General features: G+C 44.6%; 1 protein-coding gene across 1 annotated transcript in view; it reads right to left on the reverse strand.

The window, feature by feature from the left end:
* cacna1c (calcium channel, voltage-dependent, L type, alpha 1C subunit) overlaps positions 1-13,492 on the reverse strand; it is a 1,034,505-nt gene that overhangs the window by 399,851 nt on the left and 621,162 nt on the right. The window contains exon 7 of the mRNA XM_070900503.1: positions 7,684-7,856. Coding sequence (XP_070756604.1) covers positions 7,684-7,856 — 173 coding nt within the window. The remainder of the gene's footprint in view (positions 1-7,683; positions 7,857-13,492) is intronic.

The following is a 13,492-nucleotide window of genomic DNA, read 5'->3' on the forward strand; positions in this document are numbered from 1 at the left end:
AACAACTCTCTGCGGTAGGGAATTCCACAGGTTAACAACTCTCTGAGTGAAGAAGTTTCTCCTCATCTCAGTCCTAAATGGCTTACCCCTTATCCTAAGACTGTGTCCCCTGGATCTGGGCTTCCCCATCATCGGGAACATTCTTCCCGCATCTAACCTGTCCAGTCCCGTCAGAATCTATGACATCCCCTCTCATCCTTCTAAACTCCAGTGTATAAAGGCCCAATTGATCCGTCTCTCCTCATATGTCAGTCCCGCCATCCCGGGAATCAGTCTGGTGAACCTTCGATGCACTCCCTCAATAGCAAGAACGTCCTTCCTCAGATTAGGAGACCAAAACTGAACACAATGGGCCCAAGTTTCCACACGCGCCTAGAACGGCGCAGTCCCAACCTGGACGCCCGTTTTTCGCGCCACAAAGTGCGCCTAAAAAAATCCTCGGTATTCTCCACCTACTTGCAGGTCCTCTGGCCCTCGGCGCAGCCAGCACGAGCTGTGGGGGGGGGCGGAGCCAGGTCCCTGCGCTGAAAATAGTGCCGGGACCTCTGCACATGCGCGCTACAGTGGGCACACAAGTGCAGTAGCTCCAGGCGCCGAACTGTGTGGGAGGGGCCCGAAGCACGCAGCCCCTAGACCTGGCTGAATGGCCTCACTGGGGCTGCGTGAATAAGGCTCCTCCCACGGCCAGCTCCTGCTCCCCCCCCCGACCAGACCCGACACTCGCTCCCCGCCCCCCCTGCCTCCGGACCAGACCCGACACCCGCTCCCCCGCCCCCCCCCCCCCCACGCCTCCGGACCAGACCAGACCCGACACCCGCCCTCCCCCTGCCTCCGGACCAGACCAGACACCCGCGCCCCCCCCGCCTCCGGACCAGACCCGACACCCGCTCCCCGCGCCCCCCTGCCCCCGGACCAGACCCGACACCCTCGCCCCCCACCCACGACTGACCCGACCCGCGCTCCTGTTCACGCTCCCCGCCTCGACCCGCGCTCCTGTTCCCGCTCCCCGACCCCCCGACTAGACCGAACCCAACCCGCGCTCCCACCCCCGAACCGGCCCCCCCCCCCCACTGGACCCGACCCGACTCCCGCTCCCGGACTGGATCCGACCTGACCTCCCCCCCCTCCCTCTCCCCCCCACTCCGCTCTCCCTCTCCCTCTCCCTCTCTCTCCCTCTCTCTCCCTCTCCCCCATCGCCCTCTCTCTCTCTCTCTCTCTCTCTCCCGCCCTCTCTCTCTCTACCTCCCTCCCTCTCTCTCCCCCGCTCTCTCTCCCTTCCCCGACCCGACCCAACCCAACCCAACGCCACCTACCTGTAAATCTGGTGCTGGGGGGGCCGGCAGCCTTCGGTCCCGAAAGGCCTGCCTGAAGCACTTTCACACAGGTAGGAAGATGGTTTATTTAATCTTTTCTTTGCTTATAAATGTTTATTCAGGTTGGATTTATTTGTATAATATTTGTAGAAGTATAAATAAGGATTTATTATAGAATTTAATGACTTCCCTTCCCACCCCACCTAGTTCTGGACGCCTAATTTGTAACCTGCGCCTGATTTTTTAATGTGTAGAACAGGTTTTTTCAGTTCTACAAAAATCTTCACTTGCTCCATTCTACTTTAGTTTGGAGTACGTTTTCACTGTGGAAACTTTCAAATCAGGAGTCAGTGGCCGGACACGCCCCCTTTTGAAGAAAAAATTCTGTTCCAAAGTAGAACTGTTCTACCTGACGAGAACTGCAGAAAAAAAAATGTGGAGAATTGCGATTTCTAAGATAGTCCGTTCTCCACCAGTTGCTCCTAAAAATCAGGCGCAAATCATGTGGAAACTTGGGCCCAATATTCCAGGTGAGGCCTCACCAAGGCCCTGTACAACTGCAGTAAGACCTCCCTGCTCCTATACTCAAATCCCCTAGCTATGAAGGCCAGCATACCATTTGCCGTCTTCACCGCCTGCTGTACCAGCATGGCAACTTTCAATGACTGTTGTACCATGACACCCAGGTCTCGTTGCACCTCCCCTTTTCCTTGTCTGCCGCCATTCAGATAATATTCTGCCTTCGTGTTTTTGCCACCAAAGTGGATAACCTCACATTTATCCACATTATACTGCATCTGCCATGCATTTGCCCACTCACCTAACCTGTCCAAGTCCCCCTGCAGCATTTTAGCGTCCTCCTCACAGCTCACACCGCCACCCAGTTTAGTGTCATCTGCAAACTTGGAAATATTACACTCAATTCCTTCATCTAAATCATTAATGCATATTGTAAAGAGCTGGGGTCCCAGCACTGAGCCCTGCGGTACTCCACTCGTCACTGCCTGCCATTCTGAAAAGGACCCGTTTATCCCGACTCTCTGCTTCCTGTCTGCCAACCAGTTCTCTATCTATATCAGTACATTACCCCCAAATACCATGTGCTTTGATTTCCCACACCAATCTCTTGTGTGGGACCTTGTCAAAAGCCTTTTGAAAGTCCAAATACACCACATCCACTGGTTCTCCCTTTTTGAGGTTACATCCTCAAAAAATTCCAGAAGATTTGTCAAGCATGATTTCCCTTTCATAAATCCATGTTTACTTGGACCGATCCTATCACTGCTTTCCAAATGCGCTGCTATTTCTTCTTTAATAATTGATTCCAACATTTTCTCCACTACTGATGTCAGGCTAACCGGTCTATAATTATGCGTTTTCTCTCTCCCTCCTTTTTGTCACATCTGCCCCGTTTAAACCAGCGTCCAATGGTCAGGCAGAGAGAGCAGTGCAAACCATCAAGCAAGGCTTGAAGAGGGTAACTGAAGGCTCACTGCAGACTTGCCTATCCCGAGTCCTGCTTAGCTACCGCACAAGACCCCACTCACTCACTGGGATCCCATCTGCTGAACTGCTCATGAAAAGAGCACTTAAGACAAGGCGCTCGTTAGTTCACCCTGATCTACATGAACAGGTAGAGAGCAGGCGGCTTCAACAAAGTGCATACCATGATAGCGCAAATGTGTCACGCGAGATTGAAATCAATGATCCTGTATTTGGATTAAATTATGGACAAGATTCCAAGTGGCTTCCCGGCACTGTCATGGCCAAAGAGGGGAGCAGGGTGTTTTGACTCATTCACCGGAAACACTTGGACCATATCAAACTCAGATTCAGGGACTATCCTGAACAATCCACCTTGGACCCTAGCTTTTTTGATCCCCCAACATACACACCAGTGGCAACTGGCACCACGGTTGACCATGAAGCAGAACCCATCATCCACAGCAGCCCAGCAGGGCCCAACACACCAGGCAGCCCAGCAAGGCCAGCTGCACAACAGCCCAGCGAGGGCCCAACAAATGATTTAACAACACCAGCTTTCACACCGAGATGATCAACCAGGACAAGAAGGACCCGGATCAACTCACATTGTAAATAGTTACACTATTGACTTTGGGGGGGGTGGGGGGAAGGGGCGGGGGGAGTGTTGTTTTATATGTATACTTGTATTTACTCCGTACAGCCACCAGAGGGCTCATCGCCTGGAGTCCCAAGCGATCCCATAATCCTTTGGGAGCAAGGTTTAAGGAGGCCTCACAGGTTGGAGAGGCACTCTGGAGACCTGCAATAAAAGACTAAGGTCACATTTTACTTTGAGCTCACAATGTTCAGTCTGATTCTTTCTCCATACACAACAATAACTATCCACCTGCCCCCAACCCATCCGTTCTTGGCGGTTAAAATATCCCCTATGATGTAACTAGAGTAATTTCACTGAAGTTAAATACAGGCAGTGAGGAGGTAACTTGTTGCCATTGTATGGTGATATGCAAATATGCTGTGCCCAGACTGTAGGAATGTGGATTAATCTCTGTAATCTATGATTCATTTCTGTTCTGGAACTCATTTGGCTATTCTGGTGGGAAGAGATGATGGGGAGATTGTTTCCAATAAAGATAAGATACTTCCCCACAATGGGGTTAGAGAGAGAAGAAAAATTGGAAGAAAAATCAACTGTTGTCCCTCTTCCACAACTCTAAGCACTGGATGAAAAGCACCATTGAACTTCCACGAGAACAAATCATTTATCCCCCTTGATGCCAGAAATAGCAGCGAACCCGGGGACTGGGAGAAATTTAGAACTCAGCAGAGGAGGACAAAGGGTTTGATTCGGGCAGGGAAAATGGAGTACGAGAAGAAGCTTGCAGGGAACATTAAGATGGATTGCAAAAGTTTCTATAGATATGTAAAGAGAAAAAGGTTAGTAAAGACAAACGTAGGTCCCCTGCAGTCAGAATCAGGGGAAGTCATAACGGGGAACAAAGAAATGGCAGACCAATTGAACAAGTACTTTGGTTCGATATTCACTAAGGAGGACACAAACAACCTTCCGGATATAAAAGGGGTCAGAGGGTCTAGTAAGGAGGAGGAACTGAGGGAAATCCTTATTTGTCGGGAAATTGTGTTGGGGAACTTGATGGGATTGAAGGCCGATAAATCCCCAGGGCCTGATGGACCGCATCCCAGCGTACTTAAGGAGGTGGCCTTGGAAATAACGTATGCATTGACAGTCATTTTCCAACATTCCATTGACTCTGGATCAGTTCCTATCGAGTGGAGGGTAGCCAATGTAACCCCACTTTTTAAAAAAGGAGGGAGAGAGAAAACAGGGAATTATAGACCGGTCAGCCTGACCTCAGTAGTGGGTAAAATGATGGAATCAATTATTAAGGATGTCATCGCAACGCATTTGGAAAGAGGTGACATGATAGGTCCAAGTCAGCATGGATTTGTGAAAGAGAAATCATGCTTGACAAATCTTCTGGAATTTTTTGAGGATGTTTCCAGTAGAGTGGACAAGGGAGAACCATTTGATGTGGTATCTTTGGACTTTCAGAAGGCTTTCAACAAGGTCCCACACAAGAGATTGATGTGCAAAGTTAAAGCACATGGGATTGGGGGTAGTGAGCTGACATGGATTGAGAACTGGTTGTCAGACAGGAAGCAAAGAGTAGGAGTAAATGGGGACTTTTCAGAATGGCAGGCAGTGACTAGTGGGGTACCGCAAGGTTCTGTGCTGGGGCCCCAGCTGTTTACACTGTACATTAATGATTTAGATGAGGGGATTAAATGTAGTATCTCCAAATTTGCGGATGACACTAAGTTGGGTGGCAGTGTGAGCTGCGAGGAGGATGCTATGAGGCTGTAGAGTGACTTGGATAGGTTAGGTGAGTGGGCAAATGCATGGCAGATGAAGTATAATGTGGATAAATGTAAGGTTATCCACTTTGGTGGTAAAAACAGAGAGACAGACTATTATCTGAATGGTGACAGATTAGGAAAAGGGGAGGTGCAACGAGACCTGGGTGTCATGGTACATCAGTCATTGAAGGTTGGCATGCAGGTACAGCAGGCGGTTAAGAAAGCAAATGGCATGTTGGCCTTCATAGCGAGGGGATTGGAGTACAGGGGCAGGGAGGTGTTGCTACAGTTGTACAGGGCCTTGGTGAGGCCACACCTGGAGTATTGTGTACAGTTTTGGTCTCCTAACTTGAGGAAGGACATTCTTGCTATTGAGGAAGTGCAGCGAAGGTTCACCAGACTGATTCCCGGGATGGCGGGACTGACCTATCAAGAAAGACTGGATCAACTGGGCCTGTATTCACTGGAGTTCAGAAGAATGAGAGGGGACCTCATAGAAACGTTTAAAATTCTGGTGGGTTTGGACAGGTTAGATGCAGGAAGAATGTTCCCAATGTTGGGGAAGTCCAGAACCAGGGGTCACAGTCTAAGGATAAGGGGTAAGCCATTTAGGACCGAGATGAGGAGAAACTTCTTCACCCAGAGAGTGGTGAACCTGTGGAATTCTCTACCACAGAAAGTTGTTGAGGCCAATTCACTAAATATATTCAAAAAGGAGTTAGATGAAGTCCTTACTACTAGGGGGATCAAGGGGTATGGCGAGAAAGCAGGAATGGGGTACTGAAGTTGCATGTTCAGCCATGAACTCATTGAATGGCGGTGCAGGCTAGAAGGGCCGAATGGCCTACTCCTGCACCTATTTTCTATGTTTCTATGTTTCTATGCCAAGAAAATCAGTTAAGTTATAAAGATCTGATCACAAAGTATAACCAACCGATTGCTATAATTCAAGAGCAAGACATTTAACTGATACTGTTTGCAGTAAATCTGTTATATTCATTCTATTATTGCTGCTTTGCTTTTTATATCTGTCTACTAACGTGCTTTGACAGAATTAGAGACATCAAAGTTGATTACCTCTTACAAAGGAGTCTACTTCAATTTACATTTGGATTAGTATTTTAATAAGGATTTTGATACATTTGTTGGTGTCTTTTGTATTGTTTAATAGATCATCCATTTAAGCAACAAAATTAAATTACCAGCAGAAATTAAGGATTAAAAAGCAATAGTACTGTAGATCATTTGGGGAGATGGTGCAGTAAAACCCACTCCTGGCTGGCCTCTCACATTTTACCCAACGTAAACTAGAGGTAATCCAAAACTTGGCTGCCCGTGTCCTAACTCGCACCAAGTCTCGCTCACCCATCACCCCTGTGCTCGCTGACCTACATTGGCTACCCGGTTAAGCAACACCTCAATTTCAAAATTCTCATCCTTGTTTTCAAATTCCTCCAGGGCCTCGCCCCTCCCTATCTCTGTAATCTCCTCCAGCCCCACAACCCCACCCCCCCGAGATGTCTGCGCTCCTCTAATACTGTCCCCTTGAGCATCCCTGATTTTAATCACTCAACCTTTGGTGGCTGTGCCTTCTGTTGCCTGGGCCCTAAGCTTTGGAATTCTCTGCCTGAACCTCTCCACCTCTCTACCCTCCTCCAAGATGCTCCTTAAAACCTACCTCTTTGACCAAGCTTTTGGTCACCTGCAGTAATTTCTCCTTATGTGGCTCATGTCAATTTTTTTTATCTCTCAATACTCCTGTGAAGTGCCTTGGAACGTTTCACTATGTTAAAGGTGCTATATAAATACAAGTTGTTGTTGTTAAAGCCTCCTCCTTCTCATCCATTCCAAATTATTTTCTCCCTTATACTCAGAGGGCTGGGCGGGAAACTGCTCCATATCTCAGCTAACATTTCCTACATTACAACAGTGACAGCACTCCAAAAAGTACTTCATTGGTTTAAAGCGCTTTGAGACATTCAGTGGTCATGAAAGGCAGTATATAAATGCAAGTCTTTCTTTCTTTCTTTGAGTTGACTACTCTTAGATTAAATAAAATAATCCAATGACAATGCTGAATGCTGCAATTTTCTTCCCTGCTGTGTGGACGCACTTGACAGCCACTCTGCGGTTTTCTGTAGTAACACAACTGAAACTGAGTGAAGTGACAAAATCACAGGTGCAAACTCACAGCCAGCACTCTGTATTGTTATTTCTTTGTGATTTAAACTCTGTGATATCTCTCAGGTACAAGTTTTTGCTAAATGATAATCAGTCAGGCTGCTGACATATAAAATCTGGCAGCCAAACAAAATATTTGTAGCTTGCATCATATAAATGAAATCAGTTTGTACAAGTTTTTAATGGCCTGTATACTTCGAAAGACAGTAATAATCATCACATTGTTTGAAGTACAATATATCAGTACCATGTATTATCCAAATGAAAATTAAAATCTACTCGATATAAATATTATTACATCTGGAAGTGAAAAATTATCACTTACGGTTTCTAGGTTTATCTTCATCCATTCCCTCATCTTCATTCTCTGGGTCTATGTCTTCAGCTTGGGTAATCCAGTCCAGGTAGCCTTTGAGGTCCTCCTCTAATTGTTGTTTCTCCCGTAGCTTCTGAAAATCACCGCGAGCCTTGGCCTTCTCCCTTTCTTTTGAAAACTCTCTATTTCCCCCAAAACACAGAAAGCATGTTTTAGGTGACAGAAGCAACACATACAATTTATCTCGTTAGAACAAATTATGTTGTTACATATTCTGCAAAATTTCCCACTCCCATTCCTAGCTGTTTTATAGCACAAACCACATTCAGCTCCCAATCAACATGTTCCCATCAGCATGTAAGAATTAAATTTGTCTGTACCTGCAAGGGATTTTTGCAATTTAGTCATGGTTTTCTAATGACATCATAAACTCAAATTTTAAAATGTAAAATCATCATCAGAACACAAACCTATCAAATCTCACTCATTTGGAATAAATCTTGTTCATTATGCTTTTAAAATGTCTCATTTTTAAAAATTACCCCAATTTCACTGGGGTAGATTTCCGCTAGTCGCAATGTGTTAGTGCATTACAAACAGAGTGCAAAAATCTTTTAGGCAGCAGGATATAGTTTGAAACAGGAATGACTGTTTGTGACATTTAACATGACGGTTTATAGCATTAAATTATAAGTACAGGACTATTGTTTATACTCTTGTACTTATTGATAGATTCAGAATAAATAATATGTGGGTGTGTGTTCAAAGCTCTAAAGTACCTCAATTTTGCAATTTTACAGTTTACAGCACTCTCAAACTATGGCCTGTAATTTGCGGTCAGTGGCGAAGCAAAGACGCTCGCCGCTTGACTCGAAGAAAGCTGCCTAAGGAGATCTCGCGATTTCTGTGGCGAGAAGTGTACCTTTCTTGACGTGTAATTGATTGTAGCAGTATGTAATGGGAGTCCCTATTGCAGAGCAACAGTGACTTCAACAAGCTGTCTAAGTAGCCAATCACATCAAAGAATTCTCACAGACAGCAAACCAGAAAATAAAAAGCAGCCTTTATCCGCACTTTTTAAAAAGTGTTACAGAAAGCGAAATAAAGACTGGGACATTCACATGGGGATAATGTAGAAGCTGAAATATAATGAATAAAGTTTAAAAATATATATTTTTAAAGTTTTTCAAAAATTGTAATTTATATCACAATGGAGAAATTTGACATTGTACAAATATTAAAAATTAATTTTTCAGAACATTTGGTGAGCAGTCAATATGCTGTTAAAAACTCATTACGTCTATTTCAACAAGGCTTAACATTTAAGGGGGTAATTAACAGTGATATTAGCATGGAAAAGCTCAAGTTTTCATCAATTCCACTGATATCACAGATTGCCAGCTATGGGGTGGGGGTCCACAACGCAGCCAGTGTTGAGCAGTGAATGACTGACCAGAACTTCAAGGTTTCCACATTTAGATGCACATATACTAAGTTATGGTCAGTTTCAGAGGGGTAATGACAGCGAACACTGACTGTTCACCATTACCCACTGCAAAAGCCGGCCATTATGTGTGTTTTCACTATGTATATCATTTAGTTGGGGTAAATATTTAGCATTCTTATCATAGATATAAGGGCTACTATGCATTATTATGCAACTCCATAATTATATGACAGGAAAAGGTGTGGATTTACAATAAGATGATACTGGACCAGAATTATAATAGGCTCACATGATAACAAAGCTGTGTTTCCTGGAGAAATAATGGCCTGAACTTTGCAGTATGAATATTGGTGAGACTATCAGCGCACACCGTTATTAAGGAGTCAATAGGATAGCAACTTCTGGCATCCGTACATGCACAGTTAAACGAGGAAATCAAGAAGTTCCGGTCCGAGTTACCCATCTCCTATAGAAGCTATGCTATAACAGTATGTCATCGAGAGATTCAGCATACAAATACATGAAGTGTGTGAAGTTGCCGTTCTTACCCACAAGATACCCACTAAACAAGCCAGAAAAAGTTAGGGCTTGTCCATTCAAATGTAAGTGAATTTTTAATGAGGTGATAATATATAAACATAAGAATTAGAAGCATGAATAGTCCATACAGTCCCTCGAGTCTGCACCGCCATTCAATAAGATCATGGCTGATCTTCAACCTCAACTCCACTTTCTCACTCGATCTCCAATTCCATTCATTCCACTAGAGTCCAAAAATCTATCTATCTCAGTATTGAACATACTCAATGATTCAACAACCACAGCTTTTTGGGGTAGAGAATTTCAAAGATTCATATCTCTCTGAGTGAAGAAATTCCTCCTCATCTCAGTCTTAAATGGCCAACCCTTTATCCTATGCCCTCTTGTTCTAGACTCTCCAAGAAAAGGGAAACAACCTCTCGGCATTCACCCTGTCAATTGCTCTCAGAATCTTATATCTTCCAAGAGGTCAGCTCTCATTCTTCTAAACTCCAGACAGTATGGGCCCAAATTTACTCAATCTCCCCTCATAGGACAACCCTCTCATCCCAAGAATCAATCTAGTGAATCTTTGTTGCACCACCTCTAAGGCAAGTATATCCTTCCTCAGGTAAGGAGACCAAAAATGTGCAGTGCTCCAGGTGTGGTCTCACCAAAGCCCTGTACAATTGTAGTAAGATCTCCTTATTCTTGTGTTCCAACTCCTTTGCAATAAAGGCCAACATGCCATTTCCCTTCCTAATTGCTTGCTGTACCTGCATGCGATCTCTCTGTGATTCCTGTACGAGGAGACCTAAATCTCTCTGAACACCAACATTTAATAGTTTCTCACCGTTTAAAAAATATTCTGTTTATCTATTCTTCTTACCAAAGTGAATAACCTCACATTTCACCACATTATACTCCATTGCCACCTTATTGCCCACTCACTTAAACTGTCTATATCTCTTTGCAGGCTCTTTGTGTCATAGAATCATAGAAAAGTTTGACACAGAATGAGGCTATTCGGCCCATGCCGGTCAAAAAAGAGTTACCCAGCCTAATCCCACCTCCAGCACTAGGTCCGTAGCCCTGCAGGTTACGGCTCTTTCAATGCACATCCAAGTACCTTTTAAATGTGAAGAGGGCTTCTACCTCTACTAATCTTTCAGGCAGTGAGTTCCAAACTCCCAGCACCCTCTGGGTGAAGAAATGTTTCCTCGTTTCCTCTCTCATCCTTCTACCAACTACTTTAAATCTATGCCTCCTGGTTATTGACCCCTCTGCTAAGGGAAAAAGGTCCTTCCTATTTACTCTATCTAGACCTCTCCTAATTTTATACACCTCAATTAAATACCCCCTCAACCTCCTCTGTTCCAAGGAAAACAGCCCCAACCTATTCAATCTTTCCTCATAGCTAAAGTTTTCTAGTCCTGGCAACATCCTCGTAAATCTTCTTAGCACCCTTTCTAGTGCAATCACATCCTTCTTGTAATGTGGTGACCAGAACTGCACGCAGTACTTGAGATGTGGCCTAATTAGTGTTGTATAAACTTCTAGTACAACTTCCCTGCTCTTGTATTCTACGCCTCGGCTAATAAAGAAAAGCATTCCGTATGCCTTTTTAACTACGTTATCGACCTGTCCCGCTACCTTTAAGGATCTGTGGACATATAATCCAAGGTTCCTCTGTTCCTCCACACCTTTCAATCTCCTCTCATTTATTGTGTATTCCCTTGCCTTGTTGCCCCATCCCAAATGCATTACCTCACGCTTTTCCAGATTGAATTCCATTTGCCACTTTTCTGCCTAACTGACCAGTTCATCGATATCTTCCTGCAGTCTAGAGCTTTCCTCCTCACTGCCAACCACATGGCCAATTTTTGTATCATCTGCAAATTTCTTTGTCATGCCCTCTACATTTAAGTCTAAATCATTAATATATACTACAAAAAGTAAGGGACTGAGCACTGAGCCCTGTGGAACCTCATTGGAAACAGCCTTCCAGTCACAAAAACTTCCTTCAACCATTACGCTTTGCTACCTGCCACTGAGCCAATTTTGGATCCAATTCGCCACTCTCCCTTGGATCCCATTAGCTTTTACTATTTTGATCAGCCCACCATGTGGGACCTTGCTAAAATCCATGTAAACTACATCAAATGCACTGACCTCATCGACCCTCCTTGTTACCTCCTCAAAGAACTCAATCAAGTTAGTCAGACACGACCTTCCCTTAACAAATCCATCCTCATCTTTCTAAATGAAGGTTTATACTGTCCCTCAGAATTATTCCAGGAATTTGCCCACCACCAGGGTTAAACTAACTGGCCTGTAATTGCTCGGTTTATCCCTTCCTCCCTTTTTAAACAATAGTGCAATGTTAGCAGTTCTCCAACCCTCTGGCACAACTCCTGTAGCCAGGGAGGTTTGAAAAATGATGGTCAGAGCCTCTGCAATTTCTTCCCTTGCTTCTTTTAGTAGCCTCGGATATATTTCATCTGGTCCTGGTGATTTATCTACTTTCAAGGATGCTAACCCCCTTAAAACTTCCTCTCTTGCTATGTTTATCCCATCCAATATTTCATTAGCCACCTGTTTGTCCATTTTTGCTATCCTATCTATGTTCTCCTGAAGTTTTTAACACTTCTTTTTGTTTGCCAGACCTCCTACTTTTATGTCATCAGCAAATTTGGTTATCATGCTCCTAATTCACAAGTCCAAATCACCTATATAAAATTGTGAATAAAAATGGACCCAACACTGACAACTGGGGTACAACACTTTCAACCCTTCTTCAATCCAAGCAACATCCATCAACCCTAACCCTTTGTTTCCTGTCCATCAACCAATTTTCAACCAATATCTACTTCTTTCTAAATCAAAAATCAATTTTTTTTTTGTAAAAAGCTTCCTGTGCGAATACCTTTCAAAAATCCACATATTCGACATCTACTGCATATCCTTTATTTATGCACTGTCACTTCTCCACAAAATTCTATTCATTTTGTCAAATATGTCTTACCTTTACTAAATCTATGCTAGCTTCTCTTGGTTATGTCATGCATTTCTAAATGCTCACTAACTTGACCTTGAATTATAATGATGCTCATTGCTGGAATTGGTTGAGGGGCGATGATACCTTATCCTTAAATGAAGCCTCCCCGCCTGGCTATACCTTTCACCACTTGCCCCGCTCAGACCACCGTGGTGGCGGTGTGGCGGTCATCAACAAATCACACTTTGGTCTGTCCCTCTACTCCTCTGGCACTTTCTCCTCCTTTGAGCATCTCACACTATTCCACCCCTCTCACCTCATTTAAAATTCTCATTCTCTACCACCCACCCAAGTATCATAAAAATTTTATTACCGATATTTCTTCACTACCTTCTTCCCTCTCATCATCATCATAGGCAGTCCCTCGGAATCGAGGAAGACTTGCTTCCACACTTAGAATGAGTCCTTAGGTGGCTGAACAGTCCAATATGGGAGCCGCACTCCCTGCCACAGGTGGGACAGACAGCCGTTGAGGGTAAGGGTGGGTGGGACAGGTTTGCTGCATGTTCTTTCCGCTGCCTGCGCTTGTCTTCTGTATGCAGTCGGCGATGAGACTCGAGGCGCTCAGCGCCCTCCCGGATGCACTTCCTCCACTTCGGACGATCTTTGGCCAGTGACTCCCAGGTGTCGGTGGGGATGTTGCACTTTATCATGGTGTCCTTGTAATGTTTCCACTGTCCACCTTTGGCTCGTTTGCCATGAAGGAGTTCCGAGTAGAGCACTTGCTTTGGGAGTCTCGTGTCTGACATGCAGACAGTGTGGCCTGCCCAGCGGAGCTGATCAAGTGTGGTCAG

The sequence above is a fragment of the Pristiophorus japonicus genome, chromosome 15 (genome assembly GCF_044704955.1).
Source record: "Pristiophorus japonicus isolate sPriJap1 chromosome 15, sPriJap1.hap1, whole genome shotgun sequence".
Classification (NCBI taxonomy): domain Eukaryota; kingdom Metazoa; phylum Chordata; class Chondrichthyes; family Pristiophoridae; genus Pristiophorus; species Pristiophorus japonicus.